We start from the raw sequence: 24,028 nt of genomic DNA, 5'->3' as shown, positions 1-24,028 counted from the left end.
CAGTGGGTGCAGCAAAATTTCACAAACTGACTACCTACAACGCCATGACCGTGTTGCTAAGATCATTCACTGGAAATTGTGCCAGAAGTTTGGATTTGAGTACAGCAAAAACCACTGGGAACATCAGGTTGAGAAAGTTTTAGAGAATGAGAAACTCAAGATCTTGTGGGACTTTAGAATTCAGACTGACAGGCACTTGGTCCACAACACACCTGACATAACAATAGTTGAAAAGAAAAAAGTATGGTTCATTGACATTGCAATACCTGGTGATGCACGGATTGAAGATAAGTAGCAAGAAAAAATCACAAAGTACCGTGATTTGCAAATTGAAGTTGAGCGACTGTGGAAAAAGAAATCGTGTGTTGTCCCGATTGTAATTGGAGCCCTTGGAGCAATACCCAAAGGGCTACCCCGCTATTTAGAAATTCTAAATTTGCCAGACTTGAACATTTGACTCTACAAAAAACCACCTTACTCAGAACAGCTTACATCCTCCGACGATACCTTAACAGTTCCTAGGTCCTTGGTTAGGACTCGAGCTGCTGAGCTATTAACCAGCCTCAAAGGCTGTGAATCTCACTAAAGATTAACCAATAATAATAATAATAATAATAGTAGTAGTAATAGTTGGAAGGTATCTCAGAGATCTTCTAGTACAACCCCCTGCTTGAGCAGGAGACCCTATACCCGTGATGGCAAACCTATGGCACGCATGCCACAGGTAGCACGCAGAGCCATATCTGTGAGCACATGAGCATTGCCCTAGCTCAGCTCCAGCGTGCATACGTGTGCCGGCCAGCTGATTTTCGGGCCTTCCGGGCCCACCGGAAGTCGGGAAATGGGCCATTTCCGGCCTCCGGAGGGCCTCCGGGGAGGGGGGAAGGCTGTTTTCACCCTCCCCAGGCTCCAAGAAAGCCTCTGGAGCCTGGGGAGGGTGAAAAACTGGCCTAATGGGCCCACCAGTAACCTATTTGCCATCATGTGCCAAAAGTGGGGGGAGGAGCACGGGGGGCATTGAATTATGGGTGTGGGCACACACACACACGCAATTCCCCGCTCCCCCCGCTTTTGGCACACGACGGCAAAAAGGTTAGCCATCATTGCCCTATACCATTTCAGACAAATAATTTGTCCAGTGTCTTTTTGAAAGCCTCCAGTGGATAGAGCACCCACAAGGCAAGCTGTTCTATTGGTTGATTGCTCTCACTGGTGGGAAATTTCTCCTTAGTTATAGGTTGCCTTTCTCCTTGGTTAGTTTCCAACCATTATTGCTTGCTTTGCCTTTGATGCTTTGGGAAATAGTTTGACCCCCTCATCCTTGTAGGAGCCCCTCAAATATTGAAACAGTGCTATCATGTCACCCCAGTCCTTCTTTTCATTAGACTACGAGACATTCCCAATTTCTGCAACCATTCTTCGTATGTTTTAGCCTCCAGCCCCTTAATAATCCTTGTTGCTCTTCTCTGCACTCTTTCCAGAGTCTTAAGATCTTTTTTGTATTGCGGTGATCAATAACCACAACATCAGTAACAACAACCTCCAGGAAATCTCAATTATATCACTCCCCACTGTTTTGCACATCAAACAAAATACAAAGCAAGAAAAACATATGTTTTCTGGCCTGAAAATTATGCCTAATGGAGGTTGAGTATTTCCCATCAAGAGATAGATAGAATAGAATAGAATTCTTTATTGGCCAAGTGTGATCGGACACACAAGGAATTTGTCTTGGTGCATTAGGGATAAATATACTTACTTAGTATATTTTCAACTCATCAAATTGGTCTGAAGGCTCATCTGAGCAACACAGCAAAAATGCATATGGGCGGAAGTGAAATGGCCCTCCAAGATCTGCAGATAAATTATTATTTAAGCCTACTTCTGTCAACTCCCGGCTAGCCTTTTTGATTTACCACTGTTGTTCAGTGTCCTTTTATCTGTTTGAGGTATTCCACCCCCACCCCCTTCCTCCTCTTTTGTAAGAGGTTGACTCCTTCTGTGGCTCACCAAGAGACCTGCCTCTGCCTTGTAAAGCAAGCTGGCTGGTTTCAGCGTTTCCTTCCTCAGACAAATAAATGTCAGGTGGCAAGAGACGGTCTGCCAAAGGTCTACAAGGGAACAATGTTACGGCAGCACTTTGTGTACAGTATTTTTTTTGGAACTAATAACCATGAAGCCAGCCCTGCCCATGGCTGTTTTCCACTTTGCTCTGGACCATCACAACAACAGACCTGAGAATTTTGAAGAAGGTTAGCAAAGAGACCTTTACACATAAATTTCTCCCACTAAAGCCTCTGGTTTTGTATTTAAACTTCATCTATTTAGCAATTACAATAGGAGTGTGAAAGCAGATATGGGAGACAGCAAAGCTAGGGAACCATTCACAGCTATCCATTGCGCAAAACCCAGCTGGTGGAGTCGTCAGGCTTGCAAACCCTGGCCAAGGGGATATTTGTTCAAACAAGCTAAGAGCACAAAGCTTTGTCTATCATGCAGCTAAGAGTTAACCTTTAGATCTTAATTGAATTAAAAAAAAAAAAAAAGAAATGCCAGGGTCAAAAGGATTTTATTCCCTCCTGGTACAAATGCCCTCAGACATGCCAGCAAAACAAGATGATTAAGAATGAAAACGCAATAGTGGATGTACCTTAGCTTTGGCTGCTTAGCCAACCAGAACAGGGCCAACACTTGTTTTCACAGGCTGTTTGGAATTACAAGGACGAGAAAGTCAACATCCTTATTTCTAGTCCTGTCATGAAAAATGTAATCTGTTGATTTTTGCAGAGGAAGCTGTGATTAGAATCAAATTGGTTATACTTTTATTGTAATCCAGAACATTACTATGGAAAAATAAAATAAAAGCCGATTGTCAAGATAGAGGGATGCCTGGAATCAGTAATAAGCTGGATAAGAGTCCTAAAATTAACGGCTAGAGGTTCTATTACTGGACGCTTAATCAGAAGAAGGTGAGGAACAATCACTTTGTTGTCTAATGTTTAAAGAGCAGATTACTAAAAATCTAAAGATCAGGAAATTTGAAAGCTATCTGGAACAGCAAAGTGAGAGTCCATGAAATTCTTGTCAGTTTTTAAGCCTGCTCTGGGAGTGGTTCCCCCCCCCCTTATTTTCTTTCCAAACACTGCTTTGACAGTGTGTTCTCCTGCAAGTACCCTGATGGCAACTTCCAAAATCTCCAAACTAGCAGAGCTTCTAGCGTGCCCAGTCTGGAGAGGGCCAGCCTGGGAAGATTCTTCTGGATTAGAAGACGTTACAGCTATGTCACCTGCTAAAGAGCATATGGTTCATAGTTTATGGCTTTTTAGTTCTACGATAGAAAATCAGATGGCTCTATTACGCGACTGCCAGCCTTATCTCCCAAAGACTTGACACTTCTGTGTCAGCTTGCAAATGCCCCCACTCCTGCTGTCCTTGCAATGCCAAGAGCTCCCCACAACTAGCCAGGGCTTTCTTCAGCTAGCCAACAAGAGAGTGCAATTACCCTACAGCAGGGGTGGGCTGCTACAGATTCGCCCGGGTTCAGGCGGACCCATAGCTAATGTTATGGCCAGTTCGGCAAACCGCCAAATCCAACCCCTGGCTGGCTCCTCCCACCCCCCCGTCCCTCCCAACCCGCCTCTCCCAGGAGTCTCCATGTGGCCCATTTTGGATGCGAGGTAAGTGCAAGGCCCACGCAGGGGCTCGGGGAGGGGAAAAATGGGCCTTCTGGAAGTTCCGGAAATCTGAAAATGGGCCCATTTCCGGCCTCCGGAGGTCCTCCAGAGCCCAGAAGAGGCATTTTCACCCTCCCAGAGGCTCAAGGAAAGCCTCTAGAACCTGGGGAAGGCAAAAATGCCCCTCCCTCCATGGTGCAGGAGGCCATCATGGCCACGCCCACCATGGCCACGCCCACCCAGCAACTGGGCAGAGAACCTGTTGCTGAAATTTTTGAAGCCCACCCCTGCCCTACAGGCAGCCTTTGAGTAAAATAAAAATCAGCCACTGTGAGGGGCAACTGCAAACTCCTCCTCTGCTCAGTCAAAACTTCCCACAGCAGGAGTCTCATCTGCTATCATGGCAGCAGCAAGGCCAGTAAAGAGGCAGTTCCTGTAGATCCCAAAGATGTAGTAGTACAAAGTGGAACAGCTGAAACACCTGCTGAAGCAGCTCCATTTCTGAAGAAAGGAAGTCTTCTGGAGACCTGAGATTGCCATGCAAGTGTGTGGAAGAGGCCAGAGTTGGAACAATGGATTCTTAGAAATTATCCAGCTTCTCAAGGAAACTGGATTTCAGCAATACAAAAAGACCCCAAACCTACAACATTTAGAAGCTGATCTAATGTGCAGTTTAATTGTTAAACGATGAAAGGGATTTTTTTTTTTTTTTTTTTGGTCCACTGTGTCTGGTTATCCTGTGAGCATGTGCCGATAGTTCTGATTTTTTTTTATCAGGTTTCACAAAGTTACAGAAAAAGTCATATTTTATATATGTTTGAGCCAAAGGCACTTCCTCTGAATTGGATGTCAACAAAAGCTTTAGCTTCCCTGTTCCTTTGTAAAATTCTTTTCTACACTAGTGTAAGGAATACATAAAGCACAAATCCCAACTGAATCAAGTATTGAAACCTGCACCTAACTCTGTTTGTTCCATATCCCTTCTTTGTTTGTGCAATCCTATGTGAGTTTACTCAGATGAAAAGACTGCTATGTTACATTGGTGTTACTTCATGTTAGGTGTCCCGAGAACTGTGGGTTTGCAATACAGTTCTGTATAGAAGCAGCTTCATGTAAGACCCAGGTACTGTTCCCAAAATTGCCACTATAATCCCAGGTTTTCATTAGTCTGGGCTCAGCTGTGTGGATGAATACCAATCTCAAAACATCTCTGTTTCAGGCTGCAACCTAGACTTTGAGCAGTGTCTTGTGGGAACAACTTCTAGAAGCCTCTGCCTCAACTTCTCTTTTTCAGCTGCTAAGCCATCAAACTTCAATGGAGCAGAAAGATGGATTTGTAGTTAATGACAAGTGTCTATTTCAACGTAGCAACTGAAGAATGGGTGGGGATGGCTGGATATTGATTTTTGCATTCCCCCATTTATCAACTTGAAGGAGGTCTGACTGCCTCACAGAAAGTTCTCAGTGGCTTCTGTTAGTGTTCTCCTAACAGAATCCCACCAGTGTTAGATAGTGGGCGATTGAAAAGAGAGAGGCAGATCTTCGACTTTAACTCTTTATTAAACAAGTAAAACCCAGCAACACTCTGTCTGACAGTTTGCCCTTTTATAGGAGCTGTCAAGACAGTTTGGCCAATCGGCTTGAACTATTTTTCCCGCCTAGACGGCAGACCTGAGTAAAGTCTATTCTTCGGCTTCACTCCCTTATTGAGTATTCAACACCTTCAGTGAAAACAATCATGGGCCACTGCAAGAATGTTCGTGAATATCTGGGAAATAGTGACAATGGCTATGTGCAAGAGCTCAAGGCTTACTTAGAAGTAAGACTCACAGATTTAAACAACTGATATTCAGGCGGCTACATCAATTCATGGAACACAGAGAAGGCTTACTTTTGAATGCCTTGGAGTCACTTAGGCTGAGCTCAGGGGTGAAATGCTCCCAGTTCGGACTGGATCGCCTGATCCGGTAGCAATGGTGGCAGGAAGTTCGGAGAAGAGCCAAAGGGGTTATAGAAAAAAATGCTTTTAAAAATTTTTTTTTAAAAAAAGTTGGTCACGCCCATCCAATCACATTACCCCATCAAGCCACGCCCACAGAACCGGTAGTAACAAATTTTACATTTCACCACTGGCTGAGCTCACATATCACACCAAGCCATAATGGGATTTTTTGATTTAGCATTACCAGGCAGGCACTGTGGTTGATTACGGCTTAGCATGCTATGTGAAGACAGCCAATTGAATTATATTGACCAAACCACAATTAAGCAATTCACAATTCTAGGTGAAGTCATAACTTCACTAGAAATAAGGCAAACAAGATTTGTTATACTTTGAATGCTACTATGGTATGGCAGGAATCTCCTTCTGGGAAAGATGCAGATACAGTATCTGCCAATCTCTCTTGAAGGTTAACATCTAAATATAAGGCTGATGCCATTTCCTCTCCTTTGAGATAGGATTCTCTCAATCTTTGCACTATTCAGGTCATTGATAGGAGTTTCCTAAAGAATGTTTACTAGCAATTAACAGCTTTCCCTCCTATTCATTGTAACAAGTCACAAAGGTAAGCAATGACAAAAAGAATAAGAAAGAAAAGAATAAAAACAAAAATAACTATACCAAATCAATACTATGAGTTAGATTTATAGGTTATTCACTACAAAACTCTGTGTAATATGAATTTAAGAAGGAAAAAAGTGGAAAACATGAAAATAAATAGAAATGTTTATCTGAAGGAAAGGGACCCCAATATGTTCAACATGTTGTCTTTGAACAAATATGCAAATATGTCTAATAGTGTAGTACAGCAATCTCCAACCTTTCTGGCTCCAATCTTTCTGACCTGCAGTGATGGTGGCAGCGGATGGGGTGAGAGGATGGTTTTGCATACATGCTCTCTGCTTGTGCAAATGAAGCTTTGCATGCTTGACTGCTGCTTGAGCAGCCCGGTTCCAACGAGCCATGGACCACTACCGGGTCATGGACCAGGAGTTGGGGACCCTTGGTGTAGTATATATACAAATGTCCAACAAACACATTAACCCATATATTGAAAGTGACATCAATGGTCATCTAAAATTGAGCTGTTATGGTCGTCCAGCTGCAAAGTTATTTTTGCATTTATATTTGAGTTTTCCTCGAGAGATTTTAAATATATGGATGTCTCCCCTCCACATCTGTTTCATCCTGCAATTTTTTCCTCCCACTGATGACAAGGCATATCCAGCCAAGGCAACTGCTGGCCCTTCACAAGCATCATGTGGCTACATGAAGGCCTAATACAGGTAGTCCCCAACTTATGACCACAATTGAGTCCAACATTTCTGTTGCTAAGTGAGACAGTTGTTAATTGAGTTTTGCCCCATTTGTTAAGTGAATCACTGCAGTTGTGAAGTTGGTAACATTGTTGCAGTGGTGAAATGCTACCGGTTCGCACCGATTCAGGCAAACCAGTAGTGATAAAAACTACCGGTTCGAGTGAATCAGTAGTAAAAAAAAAGCTACTGGTTTCCTCCGAACAGGTATTTCTGACGATCAGCTGTGCTGCTTTCTAGCAAATCTAAATCACGTGGCATAGCTGTTCCCACCCCCTCGCTATTCTACTTACCTTCCCAAGCCTCTTTTTTCCACGCCCGCGTGTGTTTGGCACATACTGTGCATGCACGCCAGCGAACCAGTGGCAAACAGGTTCAGATTTCACCACTGCATTGTGAATCTGGCTTCCCCATTGTCTTTGCTTGTGAGAAGGTCGCAAAAGGTGATCACATGACCCGGGGACACTGCAACCATGAGTCAGTTGCCAGGTGTCTGAATTTTGATCACATGACCATGGGGATGCTGCAATGGTTGTAAGTGTAAAAAATGGTCATAAGTCATTTTTTCACTGCTGTTGTAACTTTGAATGGTCACTAAATGAACTGTTGTAAGTCGAGGACTACCTGTAAAGGGCCAGCTCAGTTAAAAGGGAAAAAATCCCAGTAACATTACAATATATTAAAAATACTGTGGCTATTTTTCATATTAACCCTTGATATTTTGAATCATGTTTATGCATAATACTAAGCCATAATGGAAATATTCACTTATTATGTGAAACTAAAAGCCAAGAACAGCTAAATGACAACTTGAAGACCATTATGTAAAGTTAAAGAACAGATTAATCCTACTCCACAAAAGCAGTAATGAAAATGGGTTTGCATGCAAGCAGCTGGAACTCCAAAAATAAGAGTGAAATAGGCTCACACTTTTTGCCTTCAAAATAGCAAAAGGTGTTAGATATAGTTATAGACCAAAATTGTGCATGTCTCTAAGGGGAAGATTTCTTTTTGGTTTTCTATTCTCTGAGTGGCTGAGACAGTAAAGTCTTGAATTTTGAAGGCAATTTACTGATCTTTTTTAGACAAGAAAAATCTCAGCTGTATAGCAATAGCACTTAGAGTTATATATTACTTTAAAGTGCTTTACAGCCCACTCTAAGCAGTTTGCAGAGTCAGCCTATTGCCCCCAAAAATTTGGGTCCTCATTTTACCCACCTTGGAATGATGGAAGGCTGAGTCAACCTTGAGCCTGGTGAGATTTGAACTGCCAAATTGCAGGCAGCCGGCAGGCAACAGAAGTAGCCTGCAGTAGCCCGCAGTACCTCATTCTAACCACTGAACCACCACAGCTAAATATAATCTCACTCAACAGGAAATAAATTAACCTAAATTGTTGTTTCTCCCAATTGCAAAAGAAATTTTGTTTCTTCTATTTAGGTCCATGGGAAATAGAGAATTAGCTTTTTTCAAGTTGATGATTTGCAGGTATTAGACTACAATTTCCATCAATGACAGGAGTTGTGGCCAAGCATACAGAGGCGGTCCTTGATTTACGATGACAATTGAGCCCAAAATATATGTTGCCAAGTCAAAACTTGGTTAAGTGAGTTTTGCCCCATTTTACGACCTTTCTTGCCACATTTGTTAAGTGAATCACTCCAGTTGTTAAGTTAGTAACACCGTTGCTAAGTGAATCTGGCTTCCCCATCAACTTTGTTTGTTGGAAGGTCACAAAAGCTGATCACATGACCCCGGGACACTCCAACAGTCATAAATACGTGTCAGTTGCTAAGTGTCCAAATGTAAATCACATGACTATGGGGATGCTGCAATGGTCATAAGTGTGAAAAATGGTCATAAGTCACTTTTTTCAGTGCCTTTGTAACTTTGAATGGTCCCTAACTATTATAAGTTGAGGACTATCTGTATAAGGGAATGTGGGGGTCATCAATTTTGGAAAAGATATAATTGAAAAATATTATTTAACATACTCTGCAAAGCAAAGCAGAAATATTTGTGCTTGCCCAATTCCTCTCAGTCCACATTTACATGCAGAGAAGCACAAAAACAATGAACAGATTTTATGAGCAATGCTTATTTAAATAATTATACACACGCACACACACACATGTACATATGTGTGTGTTTAGATGTGTATTAAATGTATTATGCAGCGGGCTGGAATCATGACTCTCTTTCGGTTGTTAGTTTTTAATTGTTTCAGAGATATTTTTGTTGTTACACTGTGATTGCATGATCCAGCATCTGACATCCCACTATGGTGTTTGATGCCTCCTCCAGAAGATTTTCTGCATTCCCTTAGTACATAAAATGACATCACAAAAGAAAGAATACAACCTGCAAAGTAACAAAGGACACCATATGGTCTACATTTCCCAAAGCAGTGTGCTACTGTTTTGGAATTTGTCTTTAATTTTCCAATTGAAAGGCTTGGAATGTATTTCCTAACACAAGGACAGGAGAACTCCGACTAAGAGTTCAGACAAACAGGAGCTTTCTTGCTGTCAAATGTTACACTTGAGCAAGTAACTACTTGGAAACTACCTCAGCCTGGATGGTTTAAGACTTCCTTCCTCTAGAAATGGCTTTGTCAACAAACCAAATAGAGGATGCGCTTCTTTCAGCCTTTTGGGCTTGAACATATGTCAGCTCTGAATTACACCCCCACCCCACTTTCCCACTCAATTTGTGAAGACAACCCATTTTAAAAGAACAGATTTTTGCACTTCTCCACCTAATTCTTCCACAACAAATGTTTCACTTGTGCTTCCCCTCCCCCCACCCACCCCAGTGTGTGGGATGATACAGTCTTGTAAAAGTTATGCCTTTAGAAGCTACTAATATCAATCACACTATTCCTTTGCTGCACCAAAGAGATAAAACAAAGCAAGAACAAAATGTTTAAAAATATTATAGACATTTTTAAAAAATGAATAATTAGAAGATCAGAACTGTTGGCTTCTCGGAAAACATTTCTCAGCCTTGCATCTTCTAAGTCTCTGAGAAGACAACAGTTCTGATTTTCTTATTATTAAATTAGAAATTATTAAATTTTGAACATCTACAATCACAGAGCAGTAATGGCTGAATTCACACATCATAATAGATCAGGATAGCAAAGAGTGTTTCTCCAGGGATTCTACGTCCTCTAACCTTCCCACCATACTTCACCATTTCAGATGTCCTGATCTGCCCTTGCAACTCTTATCCAAACTTCCCTGCTCCTTCACCTGCTCATCAAAACTATTCATTTTCAACTGGGACAGAATAAGTTTCTATTTGAAAGAAAGAAACAGCATGCAGCCTTTTAGACAAGCTATAACATTAAAAATAAAACAAAAAACAAACCCTCTGTTGTAAAAAGCAAACTCTGCAAATCTGAAAAGGAGGAGAGAGAAAGGTACACATCACTACTAGTTCCCAAACAAAGCAGCTTCCTGTAAAAACCTGCCTGCTTTTTTTCGCATTGATACTGGGGAAACAAAAAAGCAAAAGAGTCTGAGTGCTTTACAGGTAACTTAACAACTGCAATGTTTCACTTAACAACTGTGGCAAGATAGTCTTTGATTTACAATACAACCTGGACTGGAATTTCCATCTTAAGTCGCTGCGGTGATAAGTTGAGTCGCCTGCCTTTACAAGCATTTTTACAGTAGTCATTAAGCGAATCCAACTTCCCTAATGGGCATTTTTGGCTATAAATCGGCAATAAAGTTCACAAATTTATGTGATGTGACTACAGGACATTGCAACTGATCATAAATGCGAGCCACTCGCCAAGCCTCTGAATTGTAATCACATGACTGCAGATGTGGTGTGACATGAAGTACAGCTAGTCCTCAACTTACAACAGTTCATTTAATGACCTTTCAAAGTTACAATGGCACTGAGAAAGTGACTTATGACCGTTTTTCAGAGTTATGACCTTTGCAGCATCCCCAAGATCCTGTGATCAAAATTCGGACGCTTGGCAACTGGTTCATATTTACGACCATTGTAGTATCATGTGATCTCCTTTTGCACCTTCTGACAAACGAAGTCAATGTGGAAGCCAGATTCACCTAACAACTGAGTTAGTAACTTATCAACTGCAGTGATTCACTTAACAACCGTGGCAAGAAAGGTTGTAAAATGGGGCAAAACTCATTTAACAAATGTCTCACTTAACAACAGAAATTTTGGATTCAATTGTGGTCATAAGTCGAGGACTATCTGTACAAGTACAGGTTCTAAGTCATTTTTTCCAAATCTGTGGTAACTTTGAACTATTGTTAATCAAATGGTCATAAACTGAGACTACCTGTACTGCCCCCTACTGATAGAAAAACACCCTGCTAGATTTTTTAAGTGCTGCTATGAAAAGGAAAGCAGGAAACCATATATAGGAAACTTTCCAAATAAGCAATGTCTGCCAAGCACAGAAATTGAATAAGAAATAGTAAGTCAAAGAAATGAGAAACATGAGATTGAAAATAATGAAAAGGAAATGCATGTATATCTAAGTCATTCAGCCTGTTTTTCCATGTCTCTTTTTTTTAAAAAGAAAATAATTTCTGAAAATAGCTATTAACTAAACTGGTTCGCTTCATTTCAAATTTGAGACCTCACATTCTGTACAAAGCATGGTACTACTGTAGTTGGTAAATTCACAAAACATGCCAAGAACTAAACTATGCTTTTCAAACCACATGATTAATTTCACACAATCTAGATTATGATTTTGAGTGAAATACAAACCTGGTCAACGACTGTAGAAACATGACTTGATTCTAAAGGTAGAAGTGCCAACAATGTGATTGGGTTAGAGAAAGAAAAGACTGAAACTGTGAGAAAACTGGGCTTCAGTCGTTCTTATTATCTCTTTGGATGACAGACCTCATGGAAGACCAAATAGTCATGGGATTGGGTTTCCAGTGAAGCTGGTATCAATTTGTACATGTGCTGCTCATTTTGCTTCCATATTTATATCAATTTGAATGGCATGAATAGTCCCACTAAGATCATTTCCAATGCAATGCTATATTTACAGACATGTTTATATTTGACATTTCAGTCTCTAAATGTACAAGCCATCAAACAAAATGTTTAGAAAGACAGCTACAATAAAAATGTAGGCACAGCCAACCAAATACAAAGCAGAATTAAAATAGCTGTCATTCAGTAGAGAAATATTCCAAAATTCTCAAGCAACTTTGCTTGGCACCTAACAGCCAATTAAATCATAATGAAATGAAATCCCTAGGAAAGAAATGTCAGACACATTGGCCATGAGGGCATTTATAGACCTATCAGTGCAGGAGGGCCAAGAGAGAACTGCAGGGACTTCTGTGACTGTCCAAGCAGACCACAGCCAAGCTAAATGGACATATTGCACAAAATAAGTTAATTATAATTAACTGACTAGGTTGGGTTCATGCAGTACAAATCATAACCATGATTTAATAAACAAAGGCCGCGTCCCTGAGCCAATGGCGAATAGGACAAACCACATTATAGCTTAGAAAGAATGCATTTATCAAGCTACCGCATGAACATATTTTGAATTGACAATGTTAGTGAGAACTAAATGGAGAAAAAGGTTTTCCATAGATGTCCTCCTGAATAGCATAATATATCTTCTCCTTCAGTCAAACTTTCCATTTGAAAAAGTCCAGGTGACTTTACAGATATGTTCACATACATTTCTTAGCAAAGATATGAATGTCATCTGGATAGTTTTTTAAACTTCCCAGTTCAGCCTATAGCTCTAGAATTTATCCAATGGTCCCCATCCAAGTCCCATTCTGCTTTACCTGATCAATCATGGGCTGCCATCTAGTTGGGCCAATTCCTTTTCAACAATATATAATTTGAAGAGGTACAAATAGGTTTAATCCAGTGGTGGGATTCAGCCAGTTTGCACCACTTCGGGAGAATCAATTGTTAACTTTCTGAGCAATTTGGTAAACTGGTTGTTGGAAGAAATCATTAGGGCAGAGAACTGGTTGTTAAATTACTTGAATCCCACCACTGGTTTAATCTATTGCTTAAAAAGCTGGAAGTCAAAGATTATATACAGCAACAGAGTGACCAAGGTATCTTTTACCCACTACTTAATGTAGTTTGCTTCGTGTAAGAAATTATCCTAAATTCTTGAGGGTGACCGTTGACCTGCAGTATAATTTCAATAACTTTTCAAAGAAACCCCAAGAGGGGTGTTTCTGCCAACTTCCCCCACAACTCTTACAACCATCAGCACTGGGCAGCCTCCTCACATTACTCCAAAAAGGGGAAGGGAACCACAAACGAGATGTTTATGAACACAAACACACACAGCATGATCCCATGCCCTTTGCTTTATTGAAGTATTGACATCGCCGTATAAAACAAAATGGGAATCACTTTGTAACACCAAATAAGGACAGACCACGAAAAGTAACAAAGATGGCAACATTTATCATCACAAAAAGATGGAACAAGATGATGGCCCCACACATTTTCTTCTGGATGTGCTTCTGAAATCCCCAGACACGTGGGGATGGGGTGGGGTGGGAGAGAATAACAAACGTTGAAATTGATAAACTTGGGAAGGGTGCTGAAAGATGAAGGGATCTCTGTACTGTTTCAAAAGGTAAGTTTTAAAGCATAAATCAGGGAATTGGGCTCCCCCCCACCAGCATTTTTCTGGTGCAGCACAGGAGCAAGGTGCATATGCGGTTGGTTCAGCTTTAGGCTGTGGGCAAGCCAAGGGCCCACCCGGCCAGCAATCAGGGCAAGTGAGGTGGATTTCCACTGCAGGCACCTGAGCCTGCACGTTTTCCTGCGAGGCTTTTGTCCCTCAGAGGCCCTCGATCCCACGTGATCCGCACAGCCTGGCATGAGGTGATGTGCATCCTTCTTCCCTCTAAGCCGCGGCCTGGAGGAAGAATGCTCTGTCATCTCACAGGCGTTGCATGCACACGCAACAGGAGGACGCCGTTTCCCAGCCAACTCTCTTCTTCCTCAACCCGGGACGACCCGCTAGTACGAGACAAGCGAGCGAGCTCTGCGGCTCCGTTCCCGTCTCCCATTTTGCACACACGCAACCCCCCCCCCCTTTCCTGGATGCCAAGGGAAGGTCAAGTAGGCTCCTCGCCTACGATCTGCTTCGCCCGCTTTGCTCTCTTTGACCACCCGACAACTTCCAGCCGCTCCTGGCTCGCCTATGATAAAAGCCCGCTAAACTATACAAGCCGCGGGACGAGCCAAAAGCCAAATCCAAGCCGCGCGATCATTTCTCCCGAGCAGCGCGAGGGCGCCGGCCAAAAGGTTCCCTCTCCTTGCCATCCCCTCACCTCCCCCCCCCTCCCCACTTTCCCATCAGATCCCGCTCGGGATGAATTGTACTCGATTGTTTATTGTTTTGTAGTGGGCGGGGGAGGGATAAGCTTGGGCCGGCCAATCACCGGCGCTGCGTTGTAAGATCGACGGCAGCTTTCGAGCTCGGGCGAAAGGAGGGCGGGGTCCGCTGGTCACGCGCTTGGGTTAGAGAATGACATCATCGCTTAGCGCGCGGCAACCGAGCTTGGTTGCCGGGGCGGGGCCGAGGGGCGGAGCCTGCTGTGGCGGGAGGAAGGACCTCGGGGTTTGAGGGGGGGGAAGGAGGAGGAGACTCGGGAGGCGCGCGAGTCGGGGCTTTGAGCGAATGGGGTTGGCTCGCGAGTCGCGCGGGGAATCGCTTTCCCGCACTCTTCCCTCTCTCGCGCGCCCGCGGGGCGTGTGGGGTGGAAACCTTCCGCTCTGGTGGGGAGGGGGGGACACCTGGAGGGGGCTCGCTTGTCCCCTGCAAAGCCTCGGAGGGGGGGTGAGCGCGGGAAGCGCGTGTGTGCCCCCCTCCCCCGACCCGTGACTGAGGACATTCCCGCCCAAGTCCTCGGAAGGCGAGTGCCCTTGATGAGCCTGCAAGACCGGACTCTCAGAGCCGTCCAGACGGGCTTCTCTTCCCCCACTTCTGTCTCTGCCTGGGAACCACCAGTGGAAGAAAGTTAGAGGCTAGTAACAAGAGGGGGAGGCGCCGGTAGCGCCAGATTGGCCCTTCAAATTAAGTCTTCCGCCAATGATCGCTTCCCCAGCCCTTCGCTTGCCTGACCCAAGCGCGAAGGAGTTGCACGGATGGTATTATTATTATTGGGGGGGGGGGGGTCTTGTTGCGAGGGTTTCAGGCTCCTGGGGCGTCTGTCATGCTTGGCTTTTGCCGAAGCTTTAACTTCGCTGCTTCAAAGCGCCAAGGCAAAACGGGAGCGCCTTCTGATTGCTGCGTGAAATACTTGGATTATGCGGGGCGCTAATGTTTTAATAATCATGCCGCAATCGGACATTCATCAAAGATGATTGTTCCTATTTGAAGTGTGAACAAACTGAGGCCGGATCTGGTTTGGTCACTTGTGCAAGGTCACATAAGTGGTATTGCACAAAGCGAGGCACGGCATAATATAAGTACAGTATGCGTTTCCTCGTCCAGGAGACTGCCTGCCACCTGGTCCTTCCCCCCCATGAAAGAAGCAGGTCAATCACATCCACAACAGGTTCCTTTCAAAGGTTCCAAAAAGGCTTCACACCCATTTGCACCACTCTGGTGACCCTGACCACACAGATAAACCTCTAAGTGGCCTTAATGACTGGCTAAAAGAATGCAAATGACCAGCTTGTCTGCAAGGAATATCAATCCTTCCATTCCCCAGTAACCTGTCAGAGCTGAAGAAGCTTCTTGGATGAGAAGCAAAATGTTTTCAAAGAAAAACCAAAAAGTCCAGTTGCTTCTTGAAAGTCCAGTTGCCTCTTGACCTTTGGGACAACCATGACCTGGATGACTGAGAATCTCCATAGACAGGTCAATTATATATTAAAACCTCTGGCAACTGACACTCTCCCATCTTTTCTTCTACCATAACTGCTGTTAGAATAAGGTCGTTAGAATAATCAAAAAAGGAGGCTCTCAGTGATTTAAAAAAATCATTACTATAACCTCCCATACTTCAGATGAACGAGTACTACAAATACAACAGACCTAAACACTCAAGTATGTAAGCTCATCCACAAGTTGCACTTCATCACAAAATATATGTGGAATGAAATATTGGTATATATTTTTCAATAAATCTTAGAAAAAAGGCTAGCCAAATCATAACCATTCTCTATGGATTGCAGAAGTGAAATGTTACGTTTTAAGTACTCATTGCTGTGTTTTTATCTGAATGAATGAAAGATTAAATATTGAAATCTTAAAATGAATTGGGAAAGGAGATCTCTGCAACCCAATTCCATCCCTCATCATCTAGACTAAAAGGTTTCAAACTGGCGGCCCATGGGCCAGCTGTGTCATGCGCAGGCCACACCCACCCCAGCTCCACGAATGGGGAAAGGGTTGGGAAACATCACATGACAGCCACATGACGCAGCGAGTTTGACACCCGTGATCAATCTATATTGTATCTAATCATAGCTGTAGCTGTAATCAATGAGCTATAATAAGAAACAATGTATGTACAATTGTGACAGAAAACAATTCCTTTCAATAATTGGCCAATAGCACTATTGTGAATAATTTCTAAAAATGATTACTTGGGAATTTTACTGGTGCAACTTTCTTGGAGATTGCAAACCTACTCAGCCTCTCCCAGCCATCTTCTAACTAAAGTTGTAATGCTTATCAGAAAAACTGGGTCAGTCCATAATATCAGGCTGTCAAATATTTTAGTGATTTAAAATAGGAAAACTTCTGAAGGGCAATTAGCTAACACTGTCATATTGGCCTCAGGACATGAGATGAAAGTACTGTACTAGGGTTTGCCTTCCTGTTTCCCTTCCTCATGCCATTCCTGCTTTTATTTCTGTGGCATTTAATGATTGCCACATGTTATATTTAGCCATAGTATGTTTAGCCCTGATTTACTGAATAAACTACTGTACATTTGGTTATTCAAGCAAACCACATTATGACTTGGATGATTCAGGCTTCTCTATGTACAATCCATCTCTTCTGAGCCTGTCCCATCATTGCATTACAGTGCTCTTCGCCCATTCTTGAATTGCCACAAAACAATGCCATTGTAAAATCTGTTCTTCCTGTTGCCAATCCCTAGCCTACCTTTATCTCCCTTTATTCCCTAGCCCACTTGGGAGTTACAGTTAAAATATTGTGAAATAAAGAAAGACACCAAAAGATAGCAGAAAAGAATTAACTCCAGACAAGAAGGAGGTAGACTCTGCCATCATTATTTAACTAGCTCAACCGTGCAAAGTTGAAAAATGTAATTGAACACTTGATGGAGGAGGGGTAGTATGTGAATGTAACAAAAATAGGGAAATTAGCAGATAAGAAAAAAATGTTCAGTAGAATTTAACAGTTTATAGACATTACAACCAGGTAAAGCGGGGTGGCTAGTTCATTAAAAAGTAAAATGCTTACAAACACCCATTTCAGAATGCTGTTAGAATGTGCCCCCCCCCCAAAAAAAAGGATGGATCTTGTGCTCTTGCTGGAGCAAAATTGATTTGAACAATGGCATTTCAAAAATTCCCAGACAGAAAGTGGTAACAGAATAGAAGAGAAAGGACTGTGGTGGAAATTGGCTAGTGGCCAGAGGAGAAGAACCAGCATATTCCCAAAAGACACTTGTCAAACATGCCCATAACAATAAAACTGATGTTATTTCTAAGAAAATGGATTCCATATGAAATTATAAAGATTTTACACATACTGAAGCTTGTAATGTTGGTTTAAAGGGGAAAATGCTACTTATACATTGTTAGATAGAGAAGACGTCTATGTGGCCAGTGTCTAATTAAGCAGGAAAACAGACTGATAAGGGCCTCATAGTTACATTGCAGATAGGACCAAAACCATCCCATATTTCAATTTCCATCCCCTCAAAGAGTTGTAGATTCCGTCCTCCCCTCTTGTGCAGAAATACAATAGCTGCCTTACTGAACACACATTTCTTAGGCATTGGATTAAAATTCGTCTAGTAATTGAATTGTGTTTGATTGCAGACCTCTGCACCAGTTTTATCAGGAGAGCATTGAGTGCTGCGATTTAAGGCGTATATTTTTTTATTTTTCATATTTGGCACTCATTCAGGTTCATTGTTCATGCCACTGTTTTGCAGCACAGAACTGTGAGCAGGTTTCCTCACTTACCAGTATCTTGTTGACCCTTCATTATTTGTATATATATATATATATATATATATATATATATATATATATATATATATATATATATATGTCATATATCCTGTTATTGATCTGTTTGAAGATCACTAATCTAGTCTTCAATCCTTTCTAGTGGAACAGCCTTACTGAAGTCATTTTTTTAAATTCAGAAGTTCTTTATATTTCCCTCTTTGTCCTATTAGGGATATGTAAGCTGTCCTGAGTCTTCGGAGAGAGGCGGCATACAAATTGAATTAATAAAATAAAATAAAAATAAAATAATGTGTGTGTGTGTGTGTGTGTGTGTGTGCAAGGACACATATTCTATTTTGGTTCTTTGTTTTGGCTAATGTATAACCTTTCTTCGAAAAGGCACTAGAGGTAATTCCTGGCTCCAAATTTAACCAGTTGGTTTAATGCACCCATCACAGTAATTACATACTTTATCTCAGTGGAACAAACACCTTATCCAAGACCTTGAATAAGATAGTTCTGTGTTGTATAGCTGGAAACTTCTTGATCTCATCACCCAGGTGCCACTTCCTTTGGAATTGTTCCATTCCCCCATCTCCCCCCCCCCAATTATTTGGAAGATGCTGTGGGAGACAATGAACAAAACCAGTATAAGATTATTGTAAAAGGATATTTTTTCACAATTTTGAAAGGGTTTGTAGTATTCCTCAGAATAGGTCTAATTTTGAAAGATAAAGGGCAAGGAGAAAAGTATAATATTCTACCTTCAACAGATGAAGAGATTGTAGAACATAGAATAGTGTAGAATAGTGGAAAGCTCATGCAGGTCACTGTTTAGGTTTACAATATATTCCATCTAAGACCTGAAAGCAGTGAAAATACTGTTTCTTCCTTCCTCTGTATAACAGCTCTGTGGGATAGGTTGGGGTAGGGTAATGTTGCTGGACCAAAATGAACTTCTGTGGCCAAGGACCTGAACCGGGCCTCCCCTCTCCCAATACAACATCTTAATCACTATACCAAACTGGTGTATTTATAACATCACTTCTGTTTATTATTTGCATTAATTATTTGGACTGTGATGCAATCAGCGCTTACTCAAGATAGCTACATTATTTGTTTCCTATGCACATGAAATTTAACCACCCTCTTAAACTCCCCTGTTTTATGTCAATAAAGCAGATAGTTCTGAACACACATTAATTTACAAGTAAAGTATCAGCTGGGGATTTTGATGAAAGAAATGCATATCTATGGGATTTTTTTAATAGATAATACCCTGAGAAGTACATGTCTAACTGGAACGTGCGAAAACCTTACCAAGTTTTAAAAACTTAAATACAGGAGTAATAGCTATACAAAATGTCAATTAAAGTTGGCAGGTATATGCAATCCCATGAAAGGTAGTACTTGCTGCCATCTGGATACATGGCATATTTTAACAGACAAAGCTAACTCTGAATGACGTTTGGACTTTTCCCTTCTGTGAAATTATCTCCACCAATCCGCAAGTGCTCAGAACAATTTCCTAACATGAAATTTACTGTCCGCTTTATTAGTCCCTGTCTTGCCTATGGTCTCTCTTTTACGCCACTGAATTTCCTCCAGAGTAACAGGTGGGACAAAGCTGGGACAAAGCTAAGATTTTATACTGTGTGCGTTGAAACTGCCTTCAGTGATGGGCAAAGGGGAAAAAATGGCTTTAGCCTCAATACCAATAAGAATATTTCATGGATGAAATAGGGAAGAGACAGAGGTTCTATCATGGGGACACAGTAAAAAAAAAGTTGCCAAGACATATTTTCCCTGCGGATAGGTGTAAGAAAAAGTAGGGAAAGTGCCTTTTTCAGGGTTTCACTGTTGTGTTCATGAAGTATTGCTTAAACTATCCTTTCACGGCCAAGTGCGCCCCAGATGCATTTAAATCTTCTATAATCCCTATCTAACATCTGAAATCCAGCACATCTGGAGGTATTTTATTGGGGAAAGCTACTTTTAAAAGATAATTTTCTAAAAGAAACTACCCCCTGGGAAGGGAGTTTAATCTTTAAAAATAATAAAAACAAGAAAAACATTTTATTGTTTTAAGAAAGTCAAATAAAAATAAAAATAAAATTTTAATTAAATAAATAAATTTTTAAATTTATTTTAAAAATGTCAGGAAGCAGACAAGTTAACTATGTTTTACCTAGGCTAATCTCCAATAGGATCATCAAATGATATATAAACTGTACCGGAGACATGCATTCCGCTTGGATACATGTATTCAGAGGTAAAAAGTAAACATCTCCAGTATGTCCGAAGTCTAGAGTTTGTCTCAATTATTAATCACTAATAATTACATATGAGTTCATGTTCTTGAAAATATCTTAGATTTTTGGTGATCTAAAATATATGGTGAAAAACTTTCATCTAGAAACTTCACCAGGACACACATGAATAATATTGTGATGTAGTGCTCTTAATTGATGAAATAGTCTAATGAAATCTAAGGTCCAGCTTTTAGTGGCTGAAAGATTGAGCTGATGTGATTGCCAAAATAAAGTGTGTTCATATGTTTCTGTAGGAGATGTGATAATGTGCAATATTTTCCCACTAAAAGTCATGATAAGTCATGATTATGCAAAACCCAATTGCCTTGCCAGTTGTATTTACACACATTTCATGACCTAATGATGTTCTAAAGTTTTTGTTCTCAGTTCGATTTTATAGTGATTTGGTACCTGGCAATTAATCTCCTCCACCCCAGGCATTCTAAGTGTAATTGTTTTAAGAAAAATTTGCGGAGGAATAGGTGGAATATCATTTTACTATAAGAAAACCTTCCCTATCTAGGGCCTTCTGTATGTTAAGATTTTACTGCCAGCATAGTCTTAGCAAAAAAAACTTGCCTGGCTCCACATTTGAACAGTCACACCATTCTCTAGAATTGAGACCAGCGTTTGTTATAGGAGCAATTAAATTAAGACATCTGATTAAAAAGTGGAAATAGGAAAAACATGGCTAGACTTAATCTACCAATTAACAAAGACAATGTTACAGTTTCCAAGTTAAAAGTGGCCTAGTCCTTGTGATTGACTACATACTGTATATGCCTTAACGCATCTTAGAAATGGCTCAATAGAATACACAGTAGTGGAAAGATCTAAGAGTTATCAATTTCCAAAAGAAAAGGCACGTTTTTCCAACCCATCCATGCTTCGTATAAAACGAGAGAACTGCAGGATGTTGCTCTCTATCATAATATAGGACAGAGTGACCAACATGGACCTGCAGGTTCTGTGTAGTCTAAAAGTCTCTGCTAAAGTCAGGGGGATAATAGAGTAAAAAAACAAAACAAAACCGAAATATAATGCCGAAGAACCGTAGAGGTACATCATCGTGTGTTTTTTTTAAAACTGCAATCGAGAAAATTGATTTTTAGAATACGTTTTTTTTAAAAAAAAAACGCGTTCCTCTTAATGCCCAGGTTTCTGATTGCAACATCGGACACGGCTAGTTCAATATTAACAGTGATTTGCTGGCGGCGGAGGAATTAAAGAAAGATGCGCCGAGAAGGGCGCCAAGTTGGCTGACGGAGCCCCTCAGCTCGCCGGGCGGGTGTGTATTATGTAGTACTGAGAGCCGGAGCTCTCGCCTCTTCGCCCGCCTCCTTTGTGGGCGGGGATCAGCTGCGACGGGGTTAGGTTGCGTCTCCCTGCGTGTGTCTATAACTTTGTGTTGCCGCTCCTGGTTGTTAGGAGAAGGAATGTGGAAGTCGGCGGAGGGGAGGGCGACAGGTTGCTTGAGGGAACGGCGGCAGCTCCTGGGTTTCTTTTCCGCCGCTGGTCCGCCGCTTGCTTTCTCTCCGGGGAGGGAGCGTGCTGCCAACGGTGGGGCTTTTTTTCTCATTTTAATGCTGCTTCTGCTACTTAAAGTGGAACGACTCGGGAACGGCTCCAAAATCAAGAATCCTGCAGCAGCAGCAGCGGCAGCAGCGGCGCCTGGTTTTCCTCCCGTGCGTTTGGAGCTGGATTTTCCGCCTGCCCAACGGAGCCGGCTTTAAGCTCCGAGACCGCTGCTTCTCGCTTGCTGCTTTCGTTCGCCTGCCTGCCTGACCTTTTGCCCTGCCTTTTCCTTTTTTTTTTTTGGGCCGACACTTATTTTTTTTTTTTAAATGACTTGAGTAGAGGGGGAGGGGGGAACTGTCAAGATGGCAGCGGCGGCGGCAGGAGCGAGGAGGTTATGAATGTGGTGGTGCCGCCGATGCTGGAACGAAACCTCGGGAGCCCGCGGAGGACTTGGGTTTCCGGACCTGTTGGAAGATCGGCGATTGAACTTGTTTGAATTCTCCGCGTCACTTTTTTTTTACGCCGAGGGAGAGGGTTTAAAAGAAGGGAGAAGGACGGGCGTTTGAAGTTTTCCTCTCCTTGTTCCAAAAAAAAAAAAAAAAAAAGAAGAAGAAGAAGAAAAAAAAAAGATTGACTTCTCTTCTCTACCGCCCTTCACCGCTTTCGGATTTCTTCTCTTTTTTTTTACGGAGGAGGAAAAAAAGAACGATCACAAATGGGGCAGCCGCGATCGGATGGGTGTTAAGGCTTCGGTGCTCTCCGTGAAGGCGTTGGGAAGTCGGTGAGAAGGAGGACTTGTAAGACCGAAGGCGTCCATCAAACCAGCAACAGAGAGACTGGCGAACATCTCTCTTTTTTAAAAAAATAATAATGATGATGATGCGGGGGGTCGCGTGAATGGGGGGGTCTCTTTAATAGCTACAGAGCGATGCTATTGGAGGACTCCGGCGCGTAGCGAAAGATAAACAAACGCGCGGGCGCAGAGCCGCGATTTGATTCCAAGCTCCGCCGTCTTTGGAAATGCTTCCCAAATCGGTCAGCGTCAAAGGGCAGCGGCAAGAGAGCTGACCTGGAACCCGGAGACCCCCGGATCGCTTGCGGATCGCCTTAGAAGTTTTCCTTTCTCCGGCGGGGGAGACGAGAGAGAAAGAGAGAAAGAGGAGGCGGCCGGACCTTGAATGGAGAGCGGCGTGCTTGCTCGAGCTCGCTAATCTCTAGCGGGGAGCTGGGCGAGGAGAAGGGACCGGAGCGCGGATCGGGTTCCCGTCTGACAGCGGGAGGGACAGAAGGGATCGCCTCAAAAGCGGGGGGAGGCCAAGATGGCTGAAGTGTCTCCCCCCGCGCCCTTGTCCCCTCTGGACGTGGAGCTGGACCCGGAGTTCGAGCCCCAGAGCCGTCCTCGCTCCTGTACGTGGCCCCTGCAAAGGCCCGAGCTCCAAACGAGCCCGGCCAAGCCTTCGGGAGACTCGGCTGCCGACGCCGCTTCCATGATTCCCGAGGAGGACGACGACGCTGACGACGAGGAGCAAGGGGGCACCTCCGCCGCCACCGTCTCCGGCGGCGCCGGCGAGGCTCTTGCTTCGGAGGACACGGCCCGTCTGCTGGTTCCCTTCTCCGGACTGCCCGGGGAAGGATCTGGCGCCTCTGCGTTGAGCGGCGGGCAGCAGCCTCAGCCAGTGGCGGCGGGAACAGCGGCCGCACCGCGAAAATGTTCGTCCCGAAGAAACGCGTGGGGGAACTTATCGTACGCGGACCTGATCACTCGCGCCATTCAGAGCTCGCCGGAGAAGCGCCTCACCCTGTCCCAAATCTACGAGTGGATGGTGCGCTGCGTGCCCTACTTCAAGGATAAGGGCGACAGCAACAGCTCGGCTGGCTGGAAGGTAAGCGGGGAGTGGGAAACACACACACACACACACACACACACAACACCAAAACTTGGTGTGTGTCTGTGTGTGGGGGAGTTTAGCCACCATGAAAGGATGGCCGGAGTTTAGCGAAGCGAATGGACGCGTGGATTGTCCAGCCACGGGTGGG

At 42.9% G+C, this 24,028-nt stretch overlaps 1 protein-coding gene across 1 annotated transcript in view; it reads left to right on the top strand.

The window, feature by feature from the left end:
* Positions 1-21,902: 21,902 nt before the first annotated feature.
* The window catches only part of FOXO3 (forkhead box O3), a 136,196-nt gene continuing 134,070 nt past the window's right edge, over positions 21,903-24,028 (top strand). The window contains exon 1 of the mRNA XM_070932819.1: positions 21,903-23,874. Within this exon, the coding sequence (XP_070788920.1) occupies positions 23,311-23,874 (564 nt within the window). The 5' untranslated portion in view covers positions 21,903-23,310. The remainder of the gene's footprint in view (positions 23,875-24,028) is intronic.

This window comes from Pituophis catenifer, unplaced genomic scaffold (genome assembly GCF_029215685.1).
Source record: "Pituophis catenifer annectens isolate HBS135680 unplaced genomic scaffold, rPitCat1.0.hap2 SCAF_1, whole genome shotgun sequence".
NCBI classification, from domain to species: domain Eukaryota; kingdom Metazoa; phylum Chordata; class Lepidosauria; order Squamata; family Colubridae; genus Pituophis; species Pituophis catenifer.
This window is presented reverse-complemented; position numbering and strand designations above follow the sequence as displayed.